At 35.1% G+C, this 27,944-nt stretch overlaps 4 protein-coding genes across 4 annotated transcripts in view; 2 read left to right on the forward strand and 2 right to left on the reverse strand.

Moving 5' to 3' along the window:
• The first annotated feature begins 3,065 nt into the window (after positions 1-3,065).
• The window catches only part of LOC147292821 (disease resistance protein Roq1-like), a 29,997-nt gene continuing 5,118 nt past the window's right edge, over positions 3,066-27,944 (forward strand). Inside the window, exon 1 of the mRNA XM_086233534.1 lies at positions 3,066-3,652. Within this exon, the coding sequence (XP_086089660.1) occupies positions 3,150-3,652 (503 nt within the window). The 5' untranslated portion in view covers positions 3,066-3,149. The remainder of the gene's footprint in view (positions 3,653-27,944) is intronic.
• LOC147292822 (uncharacterized) lies at positions 5,360-7,069 on the forward strand. The gene is made up of 2 exons (XM_086233535.1): positions 5,360-6,336; positions 6,656-7,069. Exons 1-2 carry the CDS (start codon positions 5,838-5,840, stop codon positions 6,691-6,693), a joined length of 537 nt encoding a protein of 178 aa, XP_086089661.1. The 5' UTR covers positions 5,360-5,837; the 3' UTR covers positions 6,694-7,069.
• Positions 10,234-12,214, reverse strand: LOC147292823 (uncharacterized). Its single transcript, XM_086234491.1, has 6 exons — positions 11,795-12,214; positions 11,485-11,700; positions 11,269-11,361; positions 11,064-11,174; positions 10,726-10,974; positions 10,234-10,632 (listed from the first exon to the last, which is right to left on the reverse strand). Exons 1-6 carry the CDS (start codon positions 12,209-12,211, stop codon positions 10,234-10,236), a joined length of 1,485 nt encoding a protein of 494 aa, XP_086090617.1. The 5' UTR covers positions 12,212-12,214.
• LOC147292824 (uncharacterized) lies at positions 12,580-16,252 on the reverse strand. Its single transcript, XM_086234492.1, has 6 exons — positions 16,224-16,252; positions 14,587-16,138; positions 13,866-14,494; positions 13,497-13,781; positions 12,702-13,416; positions 12,580-12,597 (listed from the first exon to the last, which is right to left on the reverse strand). Exons 1-6 carry the CDS (start codon positions 16,250-16,252, stop codon positions 12,580-12,582), a joined length of 3,228 nt encoding a protein of 1,075 aa, XP_086090618.1.

A 27,944-nucleotide genomic window follows, 5' to 3' on the forward strand; every position in this document is an offset into this window, starting at 1 on the left:
ACCGCACACCTTATGCACCTGTTGCCAAAAAGAGTGATCAAGAACTATATTTTCAACCATGATGCCTGCATCTGAACGCCGGAAATTGCTACGACCCCAATCATCACTGGTGAACAATTGCTTCAGCCCCATCATATATCTTACCATACAAACTATCCAATGCAATATAGTTTGTAGCAAATCGGGTGGCACCAGGACGAACAATATCTCCCTTCGTGATCTCTCGCATCTTTGCCAACAACCAGTTATGGTTGTAAATATAATTCGTGATCATTCTGGCTTTTTTAATCACATTAGCAACCTACTCTTTCTTCCCCATCTCTTCAAACATTAGATCAATGCAATGTGATGCACACAATTTCTTCCCCATCTTTTGGTCTTGTTTGTGTTGCATCCCTGCAATGATGAATTGTTTCACTTCTGGTGGGACACTATTGCATCGTTGCACATTGTTTCCAGGATCCAAACCACTAAGGTGGTATTTCAGTCGTGTCACTCCAGCACCCTTCATTACTAGGCCACAATATTTGCATATTGAACCTTGTCTGCTACCTGGTAATGGATCGGCATGATCCCAAGCTGGATCACGTGATCTCCCTCCATTGGTCATTGAATCTTAAATTCCTAATAACAAAAAGACATACACAGTAACACAGTAACACAGTAACACAGTAACACAATAACAAATTAACAATAACAATTAACAAGAGAGTTAAATTCCATATTATTATCATATCAGTATATCACCAAGAAATTAATATCATATTAGTTATTAACTTATTACTAATTAGTAATTTCATATCATATTCATATTACCAATTGGCAATTCCATATTACTAATTTCATATTAATTATTAATTTATTACCAACTCCATATTAATTTCACTAATTCTAAATTACAATTCGACAATTCCATATATGATACATATTAGATACTATTAACAAATCATACAAATTCCATATTAATTATTAACAAATCATACCAATTCCAATTTCATAATCATATCATATCACCACTTTCAACTTCCATATCAATATTTATATATCATACAAATTACACAAATCATACAAATCAAAATCAACCTAAAATTATACAATCAATTCCAAAATTATACGATTAAAGATTCAAAATTAACCCAAAATCATACAAATTATACAAATTAAAATCAACCCAAAGTCATACAATTAATTCCAAATCTATATAAATCAACCCAAGATCAATATAATTTATCTTATATAAATCAACCCAAGATCAATATAATTTACATGTAAACCCAAAATATGATATTGATGTTAGATAATATTTAAAAGTGGGTAATTAACATATATTTTTACAGTGACTACTGAAATGAATTCTGAAAAGCCAATTAAGAAGACTATCTTAGATTTAATTACATATACAGATATACATCATATACTATACCGACCAAAGGTTTATCATCCTTAAATATTAATAGGTGATAAACTGATAATATATTATAATTTATAAGTTTGTAATTGTAATTTGTAAATCTATTACTCACAGAATCACAGTCACAAACTGATTTCGGGATTAAGAGAGAGAAAGGTCGGAGTGGCTTCGAGGTGGCCGGTGGCCAGATGCTTCGAGGTGGCCGGAGTTGCTGAGAAGACAGAGACGTCCGAGAACAGAAACAGAGAACCGGTGAAAAGAGAGACAGAGAAGAGAGAGAGAGAAGAGAGAGAGAGAGAGAGAGGGAGAGAGAGAGAGAGAGAGAGGGAGAGAGAGAGAGAGAGAGAGAGAGAGAGAGAGAGAGACCAATCCAGTCCAGTCCAGGCGACTAGCAAGCCAAGGAGAAGACGGAGGAGAAAGGCGAGAGAGCAGCGCTGCAGATCGGGTTTGAGATCGAGAGAGGTGTGCGACGACTGTGCAGGTGAGAATGTGAGGCAGTGAGGGTTAGCTGGGTATGTGAGCGAACTTTCGACGAAATTTCTCTCAAATTCAAAAAAATTTGTTGTTAGGGTATTCGAAATTTCGCCTGAAATTTCGGCGAAATATATTCCGAAATTTGGTCGAATGGATGTTTAAATTTCAGAACCCCTAAAAATCGAAATTTAAACCCTTGGGGGGAACATCAACTAAGGGGGTATCAATTAATTTTAAAAACACTGGAGGTTTTGAAATAACTTTACTACTAATTGGGGGTTATTAATTATTTACATTGATCAGGGGGAACATCAACTAAGGGGGTATCAATTAATTTTAAAAACACTGGAGGTTTTGAAATAACTCTACTACTAATTGGGGGTTATTAATTATTACATTAAAAGAAATAAGATCAATACATTTAAACGAAAATAAAAAGGAGACAATGAGAATGATCAAATCATCTTTGCAGATAATTTCAGAAAATGAGTCAGAGTTTTTTGTATGAGTTGTTGGAGAGAGGACACTTTGGCTGTAGCTTTGATATTTGTACTCGAATTAGGGACCTGAAACCTTAAACAATGTGTCCTTGGATTATCCCCACATGTAGGGCTTTGAACATGTCTGAGATCTTGTACTTATCCTTCTATGACAGCTGCTGCTCAGCTTTTAATAGCTTTATGGGACACGTGGCTTTGCATTATTGGCCCCCTCTTTTATAACCTTCTCGGCTTGGTGTAGTCGAGAAGAAATTATTTCGCCAAAGCAAATCATATTTGCTAAAGACTTGGGCCTCGAAATTGGGCCTTGAAACTGGCTTAAGACTCGGACTATCAATTCCTTTGGGCTCAATTTACCTTCTGAAAACTATGGTACAAACACATATATAGACAAATCAATAATGCTCTTATTGAGCACCGAAAAAAAAAATAATGCCTCTTATTAAATTATTATCTTTGGTAAAGCGTAAGTTGCTTTAGGGCTTTTCCCTACGAGAAAAAAAAAAACCTGGGTGCTCTTTTTACCGTTGACGCCTGCCCTATTAATATGTGGACCGGAAATTTCTGAACATATTATTCTAAACAATGAAGATAATAGTTGAAGTCAAACAAATGAAGACTTAGTGCCTGTATATATATACTTAGTCAAAGCTTATGGCTTCTATAAAGTAAGTCTTGCTATCATTCCCTGCTGGTTCTGCAAACACTTTTTAATAGCTTGCCAGATCTGTCATAAAATTTTCGTTAAGTTTCCAAAGGCCACCATGACCACCCAAACGATCTCCTCATCAACTTTCCCTCCTCGAATTTCTACTCCACCGAAGTATGACGTTTTCCTGGATTTTAGAGATGCAGACACTCGCACAAGTTTTACAGACCATTTATACGCAGCTTTGACTCAGAGAGGAATCCACACTTTTAGGGATGATGAAGAACTTGCGAGGGGAAGTCCCATTTCGCGAGAGCTCCTGAAAGTAATTGAGGAATCAAGAATTTCAGTTGTCATTCTTTCAAGAAACTATGCTTCTTCAACATGGTGTCTCGATGAACTTGTGAAGATTGTTGAACGCATGAATATGTCCACACTAGTAGTTTTGCCTGTGTTCTATGAGGTGAAACCAACCGATGTACGGAAGCAAACAGGAAATTTTGAGGAAGCTTTTGCAATACATGAAGAAGTTTTCAAAGACAACATGGAAAAGGTGAACAAGTGGAGGGAGGCTTTGACTCAAATAAGCAACATATCGGGATGGGATGTGCAAGATAGGTAATATGCTACTCTTCTTCTTTAACATTAATTTTTATTCCGTTTCTTTTTAAGCATTTGTCATTTGATTTATAAATATATAAGATGTCATGGTCTAAGCATATTTACTGTCGTTTACTTTAATCTTTAAACTTAATTATTTCAAAAATATTATCTGTACGTGCAAGGTAAGGGGTTTGCAACTAGTTACTGGTTAGAAATATTAAATGAGATTTAGAGAAAATTTTCAAATATAAACAAATAAAACATTGGTATTGGTTTGTATTGAAAATTTTGGGATTTGCTGTAATGTCTCTAGCAGTACTCAAGACATCAAAACAACAGTAGTGCTAGATATACCACATTTTTATACTATAATTTCATACCACCTTATGTGGCAACTTACATGGCATTCATACATTGGATACTAAAAAATAAAAAGAAAAACCTAAAAAGAAAAAGAAAAACTATGTCCAATAAAGTAATGACACGTGAGATGGTATGAGAATGTGGTATAAGAAATGTGGTAAGTATAGCATTATTTTCAAAACAATTACAGAAAGATTTACCAACAAGCTTGGTATTAGACTTAATTAAGTGTGTGTAGGGAGTCTAGGACTCCATGACCAAACACACAATAATTTCTCCAAAGCAAGGAACTCTAAGATCGCTTGGGACGGACTGGCTTAGAGCATGTTGAGAAATACTATTAATTTAATTTACCTACTTCTACCATGCTTATGACAAAGGAATTTTAATAGATCATGATCATAAAATCTGATGTGAATGTCGATCTGTGTGACACAAAGCAAACTAACAAGCGTCTACCCGATTGTCAAAAGAAACAATTGAGCAGCTATATATTAAAATTGAGATATTCAAATGGTAATTGTTTCTTCCTCATCTACACCTTGTTGAAGATTTCAATATATATATATATATATATGTGTGTGTAATAATTATATTGAAAAATTCGAAATGAAGAGCCTTTGTATGAAACAGTTAGTTTGAGACACTTATGTCTAAACTGAATGGGTGCCTTATCATTTGGACACCTATGTTTAAATTCAATGGATGCCTAATTATCATTTAGACACTTGTGTCCAAATTGAATGGATGCAACTTATGTTCAATTTGAAAAGGTATGTACGTTCAAATTGAATGGGTATCTCTAGCACCCTTTATTTTCTATATAAACTTACATATGCCAACAGTACTTTGATATAATATCAGAAATCTAATTGGTTTCTTTGCTTTCTCTCCCCTCCTCTTCTTCAAATGATACACTTGTTGAGATATTGGTGAATAGTCAACACTTGATTCTTTCCTATTTTATAGATAGTGTAGCTAGACATAGACATGTACAGGTTCATTATCTTGTAATTAGAGTAATAGCTTGATTGTAGGAACTGGACTAATCGTAGGCCTAATTGTAGGATCTAAGTTGTTGATCCATCAATATATATGTACCCACATAGAACCATTGCAATACACAATTCAAATATTGAAACCTAATTACTAAGTTGGTATCAGAGCCACCACTGTACCAGAGGTGAAAAAAAAAAAAAAAAAAAAGCCCACTGCTTCTTTCTGTCACAATTTGATCACTCACCTTATACACACTCGATCACTCTCTGCCCAATCATTCTAACGCTGCCTCACTAAAACTTTGTAGCAGTAGTTCATCCTCCAGCTGTTTCTTCGTTCATCATGAGCAAGAATGATATGGACTCATCTGAATCATCTGGAACCAAGCTCATTCCTATTATTGTTCAACCAGAGGGATCAGGATTCAATGCAGGGATTACCTTAACCGAATCAATTTATAATTTATGGTCTCAAATCATGGAGATGCATATTGCTGAGAAGGAGAAACTCTCCTTCATTCGTGGTACTTCACAGCCACCTACCGAGAAGAATGATGGATATGAGAAGTGGTATGCAGACAACCAGAAGGTCAAAAGCTGGCTATTGATGTCTATGTCCCCATAAATTATGAAGCGATACATTCGCTTACCTACTACTCGAGAAATTTGGAGAGCTCTGTCTAAAGCCTTTTATGATGGAGCAGATGAGTTATAGGTTTTTACCTTGAATCAGAGGGCTTTCTCTGCTAAACAGAATGGCAAAGCACTCTCCGTATATTATGGAGAATTAACTGAAATATTTGGTGAATTAGATCATCATGATACGGTGATCATGGAAGATGAGAACGATGTTGAATCTTACAGAAAATCAGTTCAATGACAAAGGGCGCATATTTCTTACTGGATTAGATGGTGAATTCGAACAAATCTATGGTGAAATTTTACGAAAGGATCCTATTCCCGAATTAGAGGAATATTATGCTTTGGTCCGCCGTGAATTGGTTCGCCGTACAACCATGAATGGAGAGCTTGAGAATTCTGAAGCTTCAGCCATGGTCGCACGAATCCGGCCTTCTCAGAATCAGGATCGATCTCGATCCAACAATCCTAAGGGCATTGACAAGTCCACCTACAAGTGCACTCATTGTGACCAAACTGGCCACACCAAAAGTCGTTGCTATGAACTCGTGGGATATCCAAAATGGTGGGATCATAACCGTGATACACGGAAGAGGAATTCCAAAAGAACATCCACTGCTGCAATTGTCGAAACTAAGAAAGCAGAGGATGATGATAATGGTGTTAAAGAAAAAGCCTCAGCGTTGGTAGCCGCTGCAGGTAATGGTGGTAAGGTTTTGAATATGTCTGCATCTGTTTCTAATAGTGCATGGGTAATTGATTCTGGTGCTACGAACCATATGACATTTGATTCTAGACAAGTCTCATCCCTTAAACCATCCTCACAGAAGTTTGTTTCCACTGCCAATGGTTCTCCTGCCCAGTTATTGGGGAAGGATCATCACCTCTCACTGATACTTTGAATTTAGATTTCGTTTTAGAAGTTCCGTCTTTGGATTATAACCTTTTGTCTGTTGCACAAATAACCTCTACCATATTGTGTATTGTACCTTTTTGGCCTAATTTTTGTGTGTTTAAGGACATCCGAACAAGGCAAATGATTGGTTGTGGTGTTAGGCGAGGGAAGCTGTATTACTTGGACTTGGTGTCAAAAAAGTTTGAACAAGTTGCGTCAAGCTTTGATAATGGATGACTCTAAAGAGGAGAAGAAGAAATGTGACATTTGGTTATGACATCAACGTCTGGGGCATGCTTCCTTTGGGTACCTGAAGAAATTATTTCCTCATTTATTTGCAAACTTTGATGTTTCTAGTTTCCGTTGTGATATTTGTGAACTTGCAAAGAGCCTTCGTGCTTCTTTTCCATCAACTTAGAATAAGAGTTCAGTTCCTTTTATGATCATACATTTGGATGTTTGGGGTCCATCCAAAGTCACTACCTTGGGTGGATCACGTTGGCTTGTTACTTTTATTGACGACTGCACTAGGATGACCTGGGTGTGCTTGATGAAATCCAAAGGGGAAGTGAACTTGTTATTTCAAAAATTGCATAAACTGGTTTGTACTCAATACAATGCACAAGTTAAGGTTCTTCGTAGTGATAATGGCAGAGAATACTTGAGTTATGAATTTCAGCAGTATTTGGTCGCACACGGAATTGTTCATCAAACTACTTGTCCCTATACACCTCAGCAGAATGGGGTGGCCGAGCGAAAGAATCGTCACTTGTTGGAGGTTGTCCGTGCTTCATTGATAGAAGCTCATATGCCGTTGTTTTATTGGGGAGAAGCACTTTCCTCTACAGTGTATTTGGTCAATCGGATACTGTCCAGCACTATTGTTTTCCATACACCCTCCCAGGCTCTCACTGAAGCGATTGTTGGTCCAGCCGTCCCAAACTTGCCTCCACATGTCTTTGGTTGTGTCGCATTCGTACACCTACATAAGCATGAGCGCAGCAAATTGACTCCTCGAGCGTTGCGCTGTATCTTTTTAGGGTACTTTGCTCATCAAAAAGGGTATCGGTGCTATCACCCTCCAACTCAAAATTTTTTTATTACATTGGATGTCATTTTCCATGAAGACTCAATGTATTTTTCCTCTAAGCCTGAACTTCAATTCAGGGGGAGTACCAGGAGGAAGTTCAGACTCTAGACTATAGGGTTCGCATCTCTGATTTACCAAATTTAGGGAGCATCCTAAATTTGGTAACCATGTAGGATGTGAGTGACTTGGATACAAGTGGTACAAATTTAGATGTTAGTGATGATGATCACTCACAGACTAGGCAAGTGAATGAAGATGTAGGTGAATTAGGTGCACTACACCAAAATGGAGCTTCCACGGCGGGCGTTGCATGCCGTAAATTGATATTTACGGCGTGCCGCTGTGTGCCGTTGAAGCGCATGCCGTGAAAAGTCTATACTTATAATGGCGTGCAATATAAGCCGTAAATATAAACAAAACACGTCATAAATAAAGATCTTTCACGTTTAAGATTACAATTTACGACATGATCTGCACGCCGTAATTAGTCTACATATTACGGCTTACATTTGCACGCCGTCTTTCAGTTATTTACGACATGATCTGCACGCCGTAATTAGTCTACATATTACGGCTTACATTTGCACGCCGTCTTTCAGTTATTTATGACATAGTCTGCACGCCGTCTTTGAGTTTTTTTTTTTTTTTTTTTTTGCTTATTTATACATATGCAACTTAATTTCTATCTAGCTTCATACACCTGCCAATTAATTTTACCAAATAAAATACTGCATCAAGATAAATGTAAGAGAAATACACACTTCATTGAAATTATGGTAATCAATTCCAAATACAAAGTCACATTTTTAAGAGTTAGAAATTAAAGAGTAAATAACAAAATGCAAGCCAAAACAAGATATATTTCATAAGTACCAAGAGTTCCTAACTATATATGCTGCCCTGATTGATATAAAAAAAGGTGCAATAAACTAGCCTCCCATACAGCCATATATTGGATCCACCAACAAAATGTTGACATTCCCTTTAACTACTCTAGGAACCTCATCTTGTACCTGAAAATAATTATTAGAATAGTGAGAAGTTTAGCATAATGTATGACATCAAGTAATAAAAATTAAGTTTAGACTTGAAAGGAAAAATTAAGTAAATCCATGCTCCAACCCCAATTAGCTGTAGTACTCAGTTATGATTAATACATTTGGAAACAAATGCAGTGCCAAAAAGAAAATTGGTTAATCTAGAAACATATCATTGTGGCACTTGATATTTTATCAGTAATGGATCCTATAAATGAAAGAAAGATGTTCCAGTAGTTAGTAAGAACATCATCTCAACCAAATATACCACAGCTTGAGCAAATATGCATAACAATCAGGAAAAACAATCTATTCAAAACAAAAGTCAAAGATTATGCAGCCAAACCCAAGAAAGATAGAAAACAAAAAGATAAGGCAAAAGAAAAAAAACCCAGAATTGATGAACTAGTAGCCAAACTCAAAATTAAGTGTAATTACCTATAATCTAGAAAATTATAAGCCTTCAATTACAGCCAATTGGTCAAAATTCACCCAGCCAACAATTACAAACAGGGGCTGAAGAGTTGCGAAAATTAAAGGATCTAGCATGCCTCCAACATAAAACCAATCTTGGTTATCCATTAATAAGGTGGAATCATGTATGAATATGTGTCATGAACCATGATTGACTACTTAAAATTGTCCGGTAAGAGAAAATTACATCATATATTATATATTGATATATGAATACATATATACATATATATGTCTAGTCCAACTTGGCTTTTGAGATTATTTCTTTTGGAAACTAAAAGACACTCATTTTACATACATATACAATTATTATCTCCTCACTGGTTAGCACAGAATCCATGCTCACCAGCCATTGGATCAAAATCCAATGGCTGGTATTTAAATCCGGATAAAATACCATAATATATTATAAAAAAAGACAGCTTTTTATTTTTTTTTATCAAACACCAAACTTGCTATGGCTCACCTAAAATTGTAATACAAAGCCGCTTTTGAATGGCTAACAACAACCCCAAACGGGCCTGTACTGTCTAAGTGTGTAAATATGGCTGGTTTGAGTTTTGGTCAAATTAGAAATTAAACTTGTTTCAACAAATTTTGCCACAAACTTTAGTTTGGACTATAGAGGCTTACTGTTAAATTAGCGATTATCCTTAACCGGATCATCAATTGCATTTTGAAGTACCAAATACATCCCACGGTTTGACAATCACATTGGAACAAGCAATCAGTCCATAAACTTAAGAAGTTTCGACAAAATTGTTTCAAAAGGCAGGTCGAACAATCCAAACAGTCCACAAATAGTACCAAAGTTAGTCAAACTAGGGTACATTAATGTACTGGAATAATAAAATTGTTGGCTAATAAAAATAGTTCATGCTATTTTTTTGTTGGTGCTGCTCTCTTCAGCATCACCAGGATGCAAAATTATATGGGTATGGTGAAATAGAATTGGTTCAAAGTCTGTACGCAATAATTAATGCATGTGTATGCAAAAGCTAAAGCTTGGTATTATCACATATCATCCTATCTTACAACATTCCATAAAGCTATTAAGTAAATTAAGTAAAGAAAAAAGAATGTACCTCGAAAATGTGAGACTAATATACTTTGATATACTTTATTGGCCACGCAATTGTACTTCCTAATGCTTCACGAAGAAGAAAGAACTCACGTGTTGGTCGATATAGAGCCACACTATCATCTAACACATCATTCACCCAAACTTTCCAGCACTCATGGCCAAGAGGCACATGATGGACCAATATAGTGGGATCCTTGGATGCAATATCACCAATTGCAACAACTTCATTTGTCCCAAGCCAACTTAACAACTTGCACTTTGTATTCTCAGGATGATCAGAACATAGAACAGCTGCATTTTCCTTTTGTTTGCTTTGTGCTGTATTAGTTGCAGAACGTTGAACACTTGGATTTGTTGTCTGTTTTCTTTGTGATGCCTCATTAGCAGAATGTTGAACACTTGTGTTTTCTTTTTGCTGTAACAATGCTTAAGACATCAATTAAACCAAATTTTAACACAAATCTAATATGAACAAAATGAAATCATTATGTTTATCCTCATTACTTACAGTGTTAATCCCTCCTATGTCTAACTTAGAAATAAGATCTCGCATCTGATTTTTCAAGTCCTGCATCTCATTCTCCAATTTATTGAACTTATCACGCATATGTGTTTGACCTTCCACCTTTGAAATGGTTGCCCCAAATCCAAGCCCTCTTAGTCTTCCTCGTGGGTCAGGACCAAGTACTTTTGTAAGGGCATCATCTTTAATAGAGCATTTCTCCAAGTCTGCTGCCTTGTATTTTTTCACTTTTTGCTTCAAGTACATAATTGAAAATATAAATATAAATAGAAAAATAAAAATTTAACCATAAACATAAAAGTATACAGCAGATAATTTTTTACCACTATCTCTGGATCCTCAACTTCTTCATCCTCATTATTTTTCTTCGTTTCATAACCACGGATCCAGACATCAACCCTTGAAATTGCATCTGGTGTTTCACTTTCTTGTCGCTATAAAATAACAAGTAGAGATCAACTAATGCTAATATTACATTGCAGACTTTCTCACAGGACAAAATTCATATGAAATTAAAAAAGATTTTACCATTTCCTCTTCCAAACGAGCAAAGCTTTTACGGCTTGTCCTATGCACTAAAGTTTGTTTTGCCCTCATCCTTTTAAATCTTTCACATTTTTCCTATGAAAAAAATATATAAATAACTAGTTAGTATAAAAAAACAAATAGAATGTTGGAGAATATTGGCTGAAAACAGTAGATAGCCCACAAGTATACTTGAAAGAAAATGTCAAAAACCATTACCCTGAATGTTGTAGAGGTTCGTTTTTTGACAAAAGATTGCCATTCCTCCATGGAGTGAATGTTATCTGGTTTGAGGAGGGCAGCAGCACGTTGTAGGCCGACCACTTTAGCTTGCTGCATCACTTCTTTAATTAATAAGGATCGAAAATCTCTCCAATGCTTCTTCAACTTTTGAAATGTATATTTCTTGTGGCATTCCTCAATAGCGACTTTTTGCTGCACCAAAAAAAAATGTATACAAAGTAAAATTAGAGTGAAATTATAGATAAATTATTCAATTGAATGTGGGAAATATATTTCTCTACAATACCGTGATATGCTCCCATATTTGATTTCTAAATTCTTGTGAAAGGTCCTTCCAATTCTCCAATGTCACTGGCAGTAGCTCTCTTGCTGTGGTACCAAGGAATGAAGCAAATTTTGCTACATCACCTCTATATGGTTGGCCAGAATAATTGAACTCCACTATAAGACGAGACGTTTTTGCTTTTCCTTTGCTAAGATTCACCATTTTTGTCTTTCCCCTAGGCTTTTTCTTTGATATTTCAGGGTTAGATTCATCATGAATTTCTGGATTATTAGGTACTTCATTAGGTGAAACCGTTAGTGGAGAATTAGACCCTCCACCTGATATTCGTAAGGGTTCATTCCCTTGTTGCATGGCTGCAGCTATAGCAGCTAACTGTTGCTTTTTCCCTCTCTTAGCTCCTTTTTTTGAAGACTTCATAGAACATACAAAAAAAATTTATAAGAATAACAAGCCCAACAAATAAAAAAGTTTATAAGAATAACAAGCACAACAAATAAAAAAATTGTTTTAAAAAAACATAATTTGAAATGTATATGACATATTAAATGAGAAATAGGTCGAAGCTTACTTCCCCAGCCATTACTTAAGACCTTAAACAAGTCTGACCTGCAGTGCACAATGTAGGTCCAATTAGCAATGGCAAATGTAATATAAACAAAAATTATTAGAGGTATATATGCAAATGAAAGAAAGCTACAGGGAAGTATATATACAAATGAAAGAAAGCTACAGGAACCCAGAAAGAAAGCTATAGGAAGTAGCTCATGCACGCTCTGTTACTAGTGTCACTCTTCATTATCACTCTGTTAAGCAAACAAAAATTATTAGAGGTATATAAACAAAAATTTGTAAAACAATAATCTATGCAAATGAAACCAATAGACCAATAATTGACGATTATAATTACCGAATTATAAGTCATGTCCTCACAATCATGTCTAACATAATCTTCATCATCAAGGTTTAGGTCAAGTCGAGAGACATCTACTGGTGCAGATGGCGTGTAATCATTCTCATCAGCATTTTCAAACTCATAAAAACCTCTTGGTGGTGCCTTTAGTACAACATACCAGTTGGACGTATCATTCTCTCTTGAGTAAAACACTTGCTTTGCTTGTGATGCCAATATAAATGGATCTTTCTCAAATTGATGTTGCCCTTGGTGGAGATTAACCAATGTAAACCCATCTTCAACCTTGACACCATTTCTTATATTTGCCCAATCACAATGAAAGATAGGGAATTTATAATGGTTATAGTTTAGCAAAATAATTTCATTTATAACACCAAAGTATGGTATTTTTCCAAGAACATGTGAAGTGTCTCTTGCACTTGCTCGACACATTGTATCTGCTTCAATGGAAACCCCACTATTCTGTGTGCTTTTCTCAGCATTCCTTGTGTGAAATCGATTTCCATTAACAATATAACCAGAAAATGATTCAACATAGTTCAGAGGCCCACATGCAATCCACCTCAGCATATGTGACATTTCACTACTACCACTTTTTTTCACTTTATTTGATAGCCATGCACTGAAAGTATCTATATGTCTCTTCTGTAAAAGGCTTTCATTTTTCAAAAGACGCATATCTGAACGCTTAAGTTCCTCTAAATGCATGCTGTACAGGAAATTACTTACTGTTAGTAACAACAATATAAACCAATACAACTCACTGCCACAAATGTTAATTTTACTTACTCTTTGTATGGTTTTACTTCTGAAATATTGAACAAAACATAACGATGAGCAATTTCTAGCATGTCAGAATTCATTGTCTTCAACTTTCCATAACCAATTGGGCGTCCTTCTACTATTTTTTCATCTTCAAAATCCTCATTGCGTCTATGTTGAACACCTATTTCAGCTGCTTGTTTCATGTACCCACTACAAAACCGTGTGATCTCTTCAGCTAAATATTTTTCAGCTATGCATCCCTCAGGTCTTGAACGATTTTTAACATAGCTTTTTAGTACCTTCATAAACCTAAATCACAAGAAAAAGTCATACTAAAAATTATAATTAATATTAACTTCGGTTATAATTAATAAAGTACATTCCGAATGTCACCTTTCAAATGGGTACATCCAACGAAAATGAACAGGGCCACCAATCCTAGCTTCTTGTCCAAGGTGAATGACTAAATGAACCATAATGTCAAAGAAGGATGGAGGAAAAAACCTTTCAAACATGCACAAAGTCTCTGCAACATCATCTTCAAGTTTTTCTAATTTATTTTTATCAATCACCCTTTGACATACTTCATTGAAAAATGCACATAATCTGAATATTGCAACCCTTGGTCCCTTTGGCAAAAGTCCTCTTAATGCTACTGACAACACTTGTTGTATTAGGACATGACAATCATGAGACTTGAGACTTAAAATCTTGCAATCTTGCAATGACACACGATTTGAAATGTTGGAGCTATAACCATCTGGTAATGTCAAATTTAATAGCCTTTTACAGAAAACTTGTTTCTCTTTTTTGGATAAGACATATGATGCAGTTGCACAAAGAAAACCAGCCCCATCATTTTTTGGATGTAGTTCTTTTCTTATGCCCATCTCTTCCAAATCTTTACGAGAATTTAAGCTATCTTTTGTCTTGCCTTTCATATTCAAGAGAGTACCAAGAATGCTCTCACAAATATTTTTCTCCACATGCATCATGTCCAAATTGTGGCGTAATAGTAATGTCTGCAATATTATCCAAAGTTATCTAAAATTCAACAACAAAAACTATGAAGTATTTTTAAAATTTAATAAAAATAAAGGGGAAAGCGACAAACCTCCCAATATGGTAACTCAAAGAAAATCGACTTCTTCTTCCATGGCCAAATAGGACTTCTATCTTTCTTCCTCTTTTTGTTTCTCTTATTCTTCGACTTTCCCCAATCATTTTCAAAATTATCGACAAACTGATGAATATCTGAACCAGTTAATATTCTAGGCTTCCGTCCATGTTCTTTAGTTCCATCAAACCAATCTTTTTTAACCCGAAATGGGTGATTGTGTGGAAGAAACCTTTTGTGACCCATATATGCAAATTTTTTACTACAATTCAGCCATTTTGAACATGTGTCAACACCACATACTGGACATGCTTTTTCACCCTTTGTGGAGTATCCAGATAAATTCCCATAAGCAGGAAAGTCATTTATTGTCCACATCAATATAGCTTTCAAATTAAATGTGGACTTACTGAATGCATCATAAACACTTACACCGTTGATCCATAATTCCTTTAAATCTTCTATAAGTGGTTCCAAGTATATATCTATATCATTCCCAGGTTGCTTTGGCCCTGGGATAAGTAAAGTCAACATTAAATTTTCCTTGGACATGCATAGAGATGGCTGAAGATTATAAGTAACCAAAATCACTGGCCAACAACTATATCTTGAACTAAGATCACCAAACGGATTGAATCCATCAGAAGAAAGGCCAAGCTTGAGGTTACGTGGATCTGAAGCAAAAGAAGGCCACTTATTATCAATTATATTCCATGCCAACGAGTCTACTGGATGCCTCATTTTTCCATCCTGACTTCTATGAGTGTAATGCCATGTTAATTGTTCTGCCATTTCCGGTGACTTAAACATTCTCCTAAATCTCGGTATGATTGGAAAGTACCGCAAGACCTTTGCAGGGACTCCAATGTATAATTTTTTTGTTCGGTCATTCATTTTCCACCGGGAACAACCACATTTCGGACATGTCTCCATGTGCTCAAACTCTTTTCTAAATAAACAACAGTCATTTACACATGCGTGTATCTTTTCATAGCCTAAATCAAATGCCTTGAGTAATTTTTTTGTTGAATACAAGGAATCTGGAAGCCTATTATCACGTGGTAGCATATCACCAAAAATCTCAAGAAGCTCATCAAAAGCTTTGTCAGTTAGACTATATCTAGCTTTATACTTATATAAAACAACAGTTGCAGACATCCTTGTGTAAGTAGAATCTGTATATAAAGGAAGTTCTGCATCCTCCACTAAATTTTCAAAATTTGGCTCTCTTCTTTCTTGTGGTGGTTCTGCAATATCATCATCATCATCATCATCTTGGCAGAATGCATCCCTATACATTCTATATGTCTCTGGCAATTCATCAGTTCTCTCTTGTACAGATGAACTTGGATTTTCTCCATGAAACACCCATGTAGTGTATGTAGAATCCATCTCATTCATGACCAAATGCTCATACACTATATTAAAATGCTGGTATTGGAGGTTTATACAACGACTGCAAGGACATTGGATCTTTGCTGGATTCCCCTTACTCGCTTGGACCATATCAACAAACCTTCGTGCTCCATCACGATACACTTTAGAATTTCTAAAGGAAAAAAAATCTTATTTTTAATAAGTACTACATGCATATAAACTATCTAAATATGTATAGCTAGGGCCTTAAAAATAACCTTGCATAGTTTACCCATTCTTTATCCATGGTCTCTGTCTTTCCTTGGTGTTGCTCTCTAATTAATGTCTAGACACCTTTCCAATTTAAAATTATACAATATATTTGTCAATAAAAGAATTAAATGATTCTTACACAAAAAAAAAAACACAAGGAAAACAATATACAGTAGTGCAGCAAACCAATACATGTATAAATGCACACACAGCTATGTATGTATTCACTCCATAAAGCAAATGAATATAATCCACACATACATAAGAAATCCAATTCTATCATTCATATACTCTTTCAAGCCTACCAAGCAATAAAAGGTAATGTAAATGAAGGTAATATAATTGAAGTTGAAATAAGAAAATGCAGTTTCTGTTTATCTCTAGATTCTCATATTGAAGTGTGGGAGAAATCAAAGAAGTACAAATATATTGTATTTTCTTTTTTATTTTAGTGCTAGATTTTTACTTTAATCTTCTAGTTTTTACTATATCTTCAGTTGACATGAACAAAGTAGCAAAGGTGTGCCTACCTGTCTTGCAAGCTCAATAGTTTTGCAAACAAAGCTTGAGGAAAAAACGTTTTCCATAGCCCTCTGCAATAAACATTGAATTTTAATTAAAAGAACAATTATAACAATGAAAAATGTGCAAATTTTTAACCTCTGTTTTATTGTTTTTTCTTTTGGTATAGAACTCAGTTTTACTTTGATGGATAAAAAGATAAGTCATGACTCATTACAATAACAACCTCAATGAAAAATGAAAGTGAAATAAAGTGATTGCCTATAATTGAGACAGTAAAGGTGACTGATATTTGGTAGTTGATGAGTCGAGGACAATTACAGTTACCTTAATTGTCATTGGACTTTAACAAGGTACAATACTTTGCCATCAGTTAATTGACTAAAGAAATATTTTCCAGATATTAAATTATTAATCATTTCAATAAACTATTGTGAGTTTGCATTCTATACTCAAATTCAGAGCACATCTAAGTTCATACTTAGGAATGATTTGACATTGGCAAGCTAGATGCAGACTAGCAAAACTAGTTAATTCTAAGTGCAAGAAAATGCTTCTAAACTAATTTATGTTGAATACAAAGTAGTAGCCCATGTTGTTTAGGAAGAAAGTGTTTGAAAATGCATGTAACTGAAGTAGGATAGGGTTACAGATTATATTTATAGCAGTTTGTGAAATACAATGTGTGGCTTCTAAATTGGTTTAAGAAATTGAAACCAAATTGTGCATCATAAAAACATGCACGCACCTGCAAGTACACAACATACAGCCACAACAACCACACAATTCAAGTCATAGGCTCACAGCTGTTAGCTACATATGCATTAATGTGCAACTAATGCAGATAGCATATTACTGTACCAGTAAAATATTTTTCTCTATTATATAACAATCAAATTCAGTCAATATGCACACAACTAGGGGCAGGGGAAATGTGAAGTCTATGTTCATATAAAATTAAAAATAATGATCAGAACCATAAAAAGAAAGCATTGGATCAAGATTTAAGCATCTATAGACTACATACAAATATAACATATAGTGGCCATTGACCACAATGTTAAACTCATGAATAAAACTTATTCTTGTAAAACCAACTTATTATAAGGAAGCAGAACATGTGAGATTATGGGAACATGGCTCTATACTTATATTCTATACTACATATTCTAAAGGTAGCAGAACATGTGAGATTATGGGAACATGGCTTACCCTGATTTTCACATGAAGCAGAGTGATGGTTTACAAAACATTAGTCACTGAATCTGGGAAAAAGATATATCCAAATGAATTTCAAGCAATACAGAGTGCAGGCTCCAAATTCCTATGCCACTCAGACCTCATCAGATGCAAAGCATGCAGTATTTATAAAGTAAAAGTACACGGAGGCTATAAAGATTGTCACAAGGAAGAAGAGTATAAAGAAGGTGATTGTGGAGAAGAAGAAGAGGAAAGTTCTCAGTTCTCACCTGGCTGCTAAGTGAAGCACAAAAATGCTATACAGTCCAAAAGTTCATCCACCATTGATGTCAAGCAGGACAGAGAAGTATGCTGTGTAACGTTTAGAAATGAAAGTCAAAAGAACCAATACTCCCAGACTCAGGAATTATAGACATGGTTCTGGAGGGGAAAATGGGGTTAGGTGAGGATATGTGGAAGAATTTAAAAATCCAAAACACACACAAACGTTAGAATCAATATTATGTGGGGGTCTAGATATACAGAATATGAGATGAAACTTTTTGAGTGTAAAGAATGATGTCAGATGGCCATTTTGTCATGCCAAGTTTGAGATGCACTTGGTACAACATATTAGGCTTTTGCAATCAGCATTCTAATAAAGTTTCTGCATCACACCAAAATTTTTTCTACACGACAATAAATTGTTAACAAACTTTGCATGGCCTCAATCAAATTTTAGTGTATCATCAAAAGAGGAAAATGCTGAAGGGAAATGAGAAAGCTTTCAATTCATCAAACATAGGAAACATATACTGTACAGATTTCAAAACTACTTAATTTTTAAGTTGTAGCAAGAAACAAACTAAGCAAATATTAGTCAAATGTTCTGTAGCAAACACCAGTAAACCAATTTTCTACGTTTATGAGCTTTAGCAGTTACAGTATCTTCACTATTATAAAATGATTGCAGATACATTCTGGTTGGTGAAAGTGTACATTACATTTAGAGTTCATGTCGTTTTCAAAGACTGCTTTAAGAAAACAAAAACTTATCATGATTATTAGCATAACATTGGAAAGAAAATAAGAGAACTCTACACTTCAGGATATATGTATAATATATTAACATCAAGTTAAAGTTTTTACACAACACATGGGCCTGTTTGAAACATACCTTCACTTCCGCATCTTAACTAACCAAAGCAAGTGTCAGTTTTGCATTTTGATCATTGCCAACCTGAAATTGAAACCAAGGTTTTCAACAAATAAGCTACCCAATATATTACATTCCTGAAATATTGAAAGGGATCAAGATTGGTTATCTTGATTTCCAAAAGGCAATAGAACGTACCCATTAAATTGGCAAAACATAAACAACCCATTAACCCATAAATTGAAAAAATAGAAAACCCATAAAATGTATAAAATTTGAATAAGAAAATATAATTCATAACCCATAAAATTAGGTGAGCAGAAAATAGTTAAGTAAAGTAGAGAATGAGCAAATTACAAAAGGGGAATACTAGTACCTTACACCATTTGGGTGTTTCTTAAAAAAAATCCAGCACCAACGCCCAGAAAAGTAAAGAGGGAGGATCCACAGAGAGAGAGAGAGAGAGAGAGAGAGAGAGAGAGAGGGAGAGAATGGATAGACTGATCGAGTGTTTTGGCGAGAGAGAGCGAGAGAGAAAGAGTAGGAGAGACAGAGAAAGAGGGAGTGACTATTGTGAAGTTCCAGAAACTGAAGCGCCAAATGAAAATACGCGAGGGAATTTTTCATTCTTTTTTTGGTTTCGCGGGTAAAATAAAAAAAATCAGTTTTAATTATGGCATAAAGTATGCACGCCATTAATAATAAAAATGCACGCCGTAAATTGTCTCACATTTAACGACGCAAAATATGTTTGCCATGATTTATATGCCATTATGGCATGCAGTTAATACACGCCGTAAATTGATACATAGAAATAAAATACACGGCGCGCTACGCAAGCACGCTGTAAAACATAATTATTTACGGCGATCAGCAAGTGCACGCCGTAAATTGCACGCCGTGAAAGCTCAATTTTGGTGTAGTGGTGAATCATATATGAGTGGTACAACTTTGGACCAAAGTGGTGATCACCCATAAAATAAAGAACATGTTCCATCTCCGTCCGAGTCCCTCGCACCACAGGTTACTGATACACCAGGCCAATCGCTTGCTGAGGATGATCCTGATTTGGTGTCTGAACCATCTAGAAAACAACTACCAGACCGTCACACCAGAGGTATCCCTAAGCCCACATATGAACCTAAAATTTCTAGTAAAGTTAAATATCCCATGAGTCATTATGTGTCTAACCATTGTTTGTCGGAATCAAATCAGTCATTTGTAAATCAATTATCTACTGTATCTATTCCTAATAGTGTGCAGGAAGCCTTAGCTGACCTAAGGTGGAAAGCCGCTATATATGAATGAGGAGATGAAGTCCTTGCAGAAAAATAGAACTTGTGAACTTGTTGACTGTCCACCAGGAAAGAAACCAGTTGGTTGTCGATGAGTTTATACTATGAAGTATAAAGCAGATGGTACAATTGAACGCTTTAAGGCAAGACTGTTGGTGAAAGGGTACACCCAAACCTATGGGATCGATTATACAGAGACCTTTGCACCTGTAGCTAAAATCAACACGGTTCGGGTCTTGTTGTCTCTAGCTGCGAACTTGGATTAGCCATTACAACAATTTGATGTGAAGTACGCCTTTCTACATAGCAAGTTTTTAAAGGAAGTATATATGGATCTCCCACCAGGATGTATGATATTAGAAATACATAGTCGGAAGGTGTGCAGATTAAAGAAATCGTTGTATGGGTTGAAACAATCTCCAAGAGCTTGGTTCGGAAGGTTCACAAAGTCTATGAGAGCCTTTGGTTATCGTCAGAGCAATTCAGACCACACTTTATTCTTGAAGAAACTGCAGGGTAAGATTACTGCACTCATTGTATATGTGGACGACATGGTGGTCACAGGGAACGATCCGAAAGAAAGGAAGGCTCTACAGAGTTACTTATCCAGAGAACTCGAAATGAAAGACCTCGGTTCCTTGAAATATTTTCTTGGGATTGAAGTATCTCGATCTAATAAAGGGATCTTTCTATCTCAAAGAAAGTATGCCTTAGACCTGTTACAAGAAATTGGTATGTTAGCATGTCAACCAGCTGATACACCAGTAGAGGAAGGATTGAAGTTATATGTTGAGCCTAATCAGGTACCAATTGATAAAAGGAGATATCAGAGACTCGTAGAAAGATTGATGTACTTAGCACACACAAGGCCAGACCTTGCCTATGCATTGAGTATTGTCAGCCAATTTATGCATAACCCTGGAGAGCAACATACGAATGCAGTTATGGAAATTTTGAGGTACTTGAAGTCTGCTCCTGGAAAGGGAATTTTATTCACTAAAAATGTAGATCATCGAAGTGTGGATGCATATACTGATACTGATTGGGCTGGGGCAGTAGGTGACATGTGATCTACTTTAGGTTACTTGACCTTCGTAGGTGGTAATTTCGTTACATGGAGAAGCAAAAAACAAAACGTTGTTTCACGTTCAAGTGCAGAAGCTGAATATAGAGATATGGCACTTGGAGTTTGTGAAGTATTATGGCTAAGACTTCTCTTGCTGGATTTGGGATATCCACCTAGGCAACCAATTCGATTATATTGTGACAATAAAGTAGCGTGTGATATTGGTCATAATCTGGTTCAACATGATCGCACAAAGCATATGGAAGTAGATAGATTCTTCATCAAAGAAAAGTTGGATGAGAAAATTGTGGAGTTGCCTAAGATTCGATCAGAGGATCAGTTAACCGATATCCTCACCAAAGCAGTTTCAAATCAAGCGTTCTCAAAGTTTTTGGGCAAGTTGGGCATCTTTGACATCCATGCACCAATTTGAGGGGGAGTGTTGAAATATTGGTGAATAGTCAACACTTGATTCTTTCCTATTCTATAGATAGTGTAGCTAGATGTACGAGCTTGTAATTAGAGTAATAGCTTGATTGTAGGAACTAGACTAATCGTAGGCCTAATTGTAGGATCTATGTTGTTGATCCATCAATATATATGTACCCACACAGAACCATTACAATACACAATTCGAATATTGAAACATGATTTCTGAGTACACTTTCCTTCTAGAATTTTCTAAGGGAATTCTTTGATTGTAGTATCCTAGAAGTGATTTGCCAAGAACCTAGCTATTAGCAACCTCGTTTGAGTGGGGACAAACTACACTTTAAGGAAACGATTCAAATCGTATCTCAAAGTCGTTCTCCATAAATATTTTTAAATCTACTTTAACATGCCTCTCTCTCCATAAGAAAGTGAAATTGTTTGAACCCGTTAATCGATCAAATCTGCAAGTGGTCTCTTCTAGCTATATTGCACAAAAAATGTAACCAGTAAATTCAACCTCAAAAATCTTTTACTTTTTTCAAATTGTTAAATAGAGATTAGCATTTCTTCATTTTCCAGCACAAAAAACCGTCAGATATGTATCAAAATAAGGGTCTAAATTTTTTGACAAGCAAAAATCGTAAAAAACTAGGGTTAGCATTTTACTGCCAAAATACTCATCCTTTTTAAATGAAATTATAAAGGAAGCTCCATACAATAAGAACACAATTATATATATGTATATATAGAGGAACACTCTAAATTAAAGCTAATTGATTAACAACTTAATCGAAGCTAACACCTTTTTGAGCCCACTACATGACTAATCTCATAATCCGAACTGACCATTTTAAAGATCATTATTGCAAAAAATCAATCAAATTAATCGAAAATCATTTAGTTATCTAGCTAAATGTGACCATATAGTCATCCTAGGGAGTTTAAAGTAATGATGTCCTTTGACAAAAGTAAGAACATCCTCTATGGGGTATCACTTAGCAATGCAGATCAATGATCAAAATCATTTATCTTTTAGATCCTTCCTCATGGTTGTCCCTATAAAAAATTGGCTAAATTGATAATTGTTTAGTCTTCTAAACTATGCAAACAAACAAAATCCGCCAGACTAATAAAACATCTTTCGATTTGGCTGATTTTTGGCAAGGGCCATCTTTGAATGATGTCTTAAAATATGGGCGGTCTCGATCATTGAATTTTAGGCCTAAGATATTATATCCTTATTTTATTAAAGCACAGACATACTTACTTGTTGCTCCCAATATATATATATATATATCTATATATACATATATACATTCTCTCTATGCATTATGTTTGTTTTTTAATTAAAGAGCCGACACACTTTTTTTGTGGAAGACCACGTTAGGTTTGGAGAGAGATGTGACTGGTTATATAATAGGGGAAGCAGATGCAAGCTTTTACTTTATATTTTTCACCTTTTAAACTTATTTCGGACAAGATTAATACTTTAGGAACCTGAAAGTGCAACACTCATCCTCTTGTATCTAGTCCCAAGTCCTTAAAATACGATAAGCCCTTTTGTTTGAAAATCGGGTTGGATCTAAAATGGGCAGCATAGATAAAAAAAAAATTAAAATAAAAAAACATTATTTAATTAAAAAATTTACAACAAAACCAATCCCTTGAGGTTACATATAAATAATTACAACCTTGAAAGATATTTAAAAAAATTAATGAGCCAAAGTGAAGACAAAATGATTTACAAATAGAATTACAAAATCAAAAGAATAACATATGATTTCTAGAATGCCCATTGCAATGTCCTCCCCATGCTGCCTCCTTAGGTTTACCTACATCCAAAACCTGTGTAGGGGTAAGTATCACAAAGTTTCATTGCTCAGTAGGGTTCCACGTAGGGCTACCCTTTGGTTTCGTTTTTCCCGAACTGACTGACTACCGACCGAAATTTTTTTGGTTTGGTATACCGATTTTTACAATTCGAAAATCAAAAATCTGAAACTGAAAAAATCCGAAAAAAGTTGGTTTGGTTTTGGTGAAACCCGAAAAAAGTTGGTAAACCGACCGATTATCGAAAATTATTATTGAAAGAAACCGAATTGATTATTACCGAAAAAACTGAAATATATACCCAAAAAAACTGAAACAATTACCGAAATTTAGTTATATATGCTTATATAATACTATTATGTTAGTGGTACAATAAATATTAAACTACTAATATCTTAAACAATTATAAGAAAGTATAATTATATAATGTTATCATATTAATATTATCAAAAGTGTGAGTTAAGATATAGAGTCATTCTCTAATAAAGTAAATGTTATTATTTTTAGAAAAATAAGAATCTCATCTTTAGATAAGTAATGCACATATATATATATATCTACTCATATTTATCGGTATATATACGTACTAAATTAATAGAATATGTACTAATACATATTATTAAACTAATTATACTAGTATATATTATTACTAATATTAATATTATTGCAATTAATACTAGTACTATACTAAACTACCAATACTACTCGTGCAAATATATATTCATCAAACATTATATTTTATGCATCATATTTGATTAAATTTTAATTTCTATTGGTATATAATAATTAGTATTATTATAATTAAACCGAAAATGAACCGAAGACATACCGATACCAAAATTACTAAAATCGAACCGAAACTAAAGTTTACCAAAAATTATCGAATCAAAAAATATCGAAACCGAAAAAATATCGAAATCGAAAAATACCGAATTTTTTGATTTTAGTTTGGTAAGCCCCAATATCGATCTGAACTGACCAATGGGCAGCCCTTTTTCACGTACACCCCTGGGGTGGTTTTCACGCCCTCACTCAATTTTTAAGAAAATAGTTTTAGACTTCTCGAACGTGGTGGTTGTTGACTACTAGGTGGTCGAGTCCAACTCTATTGAGGCTGAAAGGGTGCACGTACTTGAGGTGGTGGTGGGGTACGAAATTGTGGTGCAGGTGGAGCTCTATATTGAAGTAGGGGAGCTTGAGACTGAAATTGTGATGCCTGGTGATATGAATGTGTCCTACTTGTTCGCAATAATAACAACGTCTTTCATCAAAGTACGACCTCGGTTGTTGGTAACAGAAAGGACTTAAGTTCAGACACTTACTGATTTGACCTTCACTTGATGCTTTAGCAACCCATATCCTTTTTGTGTCCAACATTGCTTGTTCGGAAATTAAAGCGCGATCAACAACATTCGCATACTTTTCTAACTTCAAGATTATAATTCTCTCCCTGACAGTTGGTTTAAGACCCTCCTAGAATCGATTGGCCTTCGTGTGTTCATTTGGCACCAACTCCGATGCAAAGAGCATTAGTTCTTCAAATTTTGCTTGATAATCAGCTACTGATTGATCCCGTTGAGCCAAGTTGAAAAATTCCCTTGACTTCATAGCTTTGACTGTATCAGGGAAATACTTCTCCAGAAAAAGTCTCTTAAACCCTGCCTAGTTCGTGACCTCCTCCTCTTGAGTGCTCGTTATTGATTCCCACCAATGATATGTTTGTCCCTCCAGGTATGAACAAGCAATAATCACTTGATACTCTTCTGGGATCCTTTGTTCTTTTAACTTCCTCTTCATCTGGCATAGCCATTCCTCGGCTACCATATAATCAAGTTCACCTTTAAACACAGGTGGTTTGGACTTTCGAAATTTCCCTTGGATTCTCATAATTCGCACTTGTCATCTCTCGAATAGCACTTGTCATTTCTCGTACGGCTGCAACCATGTCTTGGTTACCGTTCACGTTCTCGTTCTGAAATCCTTGTCTTTCTGCCATCTCTTAAGAGGATTAAATCAACAACCAATTTAAATAAAAATTTCTCTAAATAAATCTTTAAATTGCTTTGAAATAAAAATTTCCTCAAATAAAGAACAAAAATAAAATTCTATTACCAAAAAAAAAAAAAAGAACACAAATAAAATTAATAATAAAGAAATGCAAAACAAAACATACATATTATATATAACAAAACGATTCAAAATAATATACACAATGCATTAAAATTTTCACAAAAGCACAAACAAAGTTCAGCAAACTTCACCATCGTAACTACTTCCTATCACTTGGGCTACTAACTTCTTTAACTGACACAATAGAAGTAGCATTAGCCTCCGTATCTTCCAGAGCTACAGGGCCTACTACAGAACCTCAAGATTCGACTTGTCCCGGGTGGGCTATCGAAATGGATTCAAATTCCTGTGGTTGGTCTGGGTCCTCACTAAGGTCTTCCTCATCTGTAGATACTTCTTAAGGTGGTCTCAGGGTAAATCTATCCCTACTGGTGATCCTTCGCACAAATTCTTTAACATTCTATCAAATGTGATCCATATTCATTAATCAAAATATTCACCTTTCAGTATCAGGGATCTGGTGGCCAGTCGTTTTCCCTAATCCAAAAGCAAAATTGTGATTACATGAATACATATATTGTTTTCTCACTAACAATCACACTTCTGGCACAACTAACTACCTACCAACACTCTGGAAGCATGCCACACTCATCTTTAAAGAATAATTTTGTCAATCAACTTTAATAAATACTAAATTTCTCCATAGTGTAGATCCAGTCATCTAAAACACAAATTCTAGAATCTAAGTGCACTAGAACTCATTGATTAAAACTTATTCCATTTACTTAACTAATCTCCACTGGCTCTACCCAAGGTTATCCTTATACTTAGCACATCTCCACAGGTTATACCCAAGGTTATCTAATAACCTGGCTATGATACCATTTTGTCACGCCCCAATTCGGGATTAAGGGGTGAATCACACTCTAATTTTAGTATTAACTTCTATAACCAAAATGTGACGGAGGAAAATAAAATAAATATAAATAAACTTCGTACTATTATTGTGCCACAAACTAGATTCAAGCTTAGTAACCTCCATTCTCAATGAATCATGGTTCACATTCAAATAAATGCACATTCATGTAATGCGCGCATTACTAATTAATATATATATATAAATAATACATATCTAGCTCAAGTCATTCAGATAATTCATATAATTCACATATTAGCACACATATAATATTTTCCAACAAAGATTCAATATGATCAAGTTTGCAGTCAAAGGTTTCCAGATCCCCCTACCTCGAACTTGTGCTTAACTTGCCGCTAGAGGTTGTCCCGTACCTTCCGGTCATCCTTTGAGCCTAAACCCGTACAAGAAAATAACAAAAACCCACAATTAAATAAAAAACAAAAGTCGTTTACTCTCTAATCCTAGTGTGTGTAGTGCAAACGCTAAGTTAGGGGTCTCAAATCACAAAACGGAGGCCACCATTCGACTCGAAATAGAAAATACAGTGGGGAGGGACTAGAGCCGCCGCATGCGCCGGTGGTACGAGTGGGGTGGCCAGCGAGCACTATTCATTGTCTTCTTCCTTCAGCCCCCTTTTTTTTCCAGATTTTCCTTATTTTTTCTCAATTTTGACCTAATGTTTAACCTATCAAATAACCACCAAATTGATAAAAATTATACTCATTTTACAACTATATAAAGATCATTCAAAACGGACGGATAAAACGCCAGATAATTAGCCTCAAAGTAGGCATTGCAAATTTTCCATAAATTTTCCACATTTTCCAAACTTCAACCCACTTCAATTTTCTTCGATTCTAACACCCCAAATTAGTTTCTTAATTTTCTAAAAACATGTTTATAGCCTCCAAATCTAACAACCAACCTCCAACAAAACTAGAAATCAAAACTCCATTAAATAACACAAACCCCAAAATGCTGAGGACACCCATCTGAAATCTCTTTCAATTCCTAAGGTGCTTGTGATCCTATCAACTTCTCTAATCACTCACTTAGCCTTACAAAACCATAAATTAAATGCTAAGGACACCCAACTGAAATCTCTTTCAATTCCTAAGGTGTTTGTGATCCTATCAACTTCTCTAATCACTCACTTAACCTTACAAAACCAAAAATTAAAACCAAGTTCAATTCAAAATAAAAACAAAGAGTTCATAAAAGGGATTGAAGCTGACCTTCTTCCTTACTTCTTTCTCT

This window comes from Dryas octopetala, chromosome 2, assembly GCF_963921425.1.
Source record: "Dryas octopetala chromosome 2, drDryOcto1.1, whole genome shotgun sequence".
Taxonomy (NCBI): Eukaryota; Viridiplantae; Streptophyta; class Magnoliopsida; order Rosales; family Rosaceae; genus Dryas; species Dryas octopetala.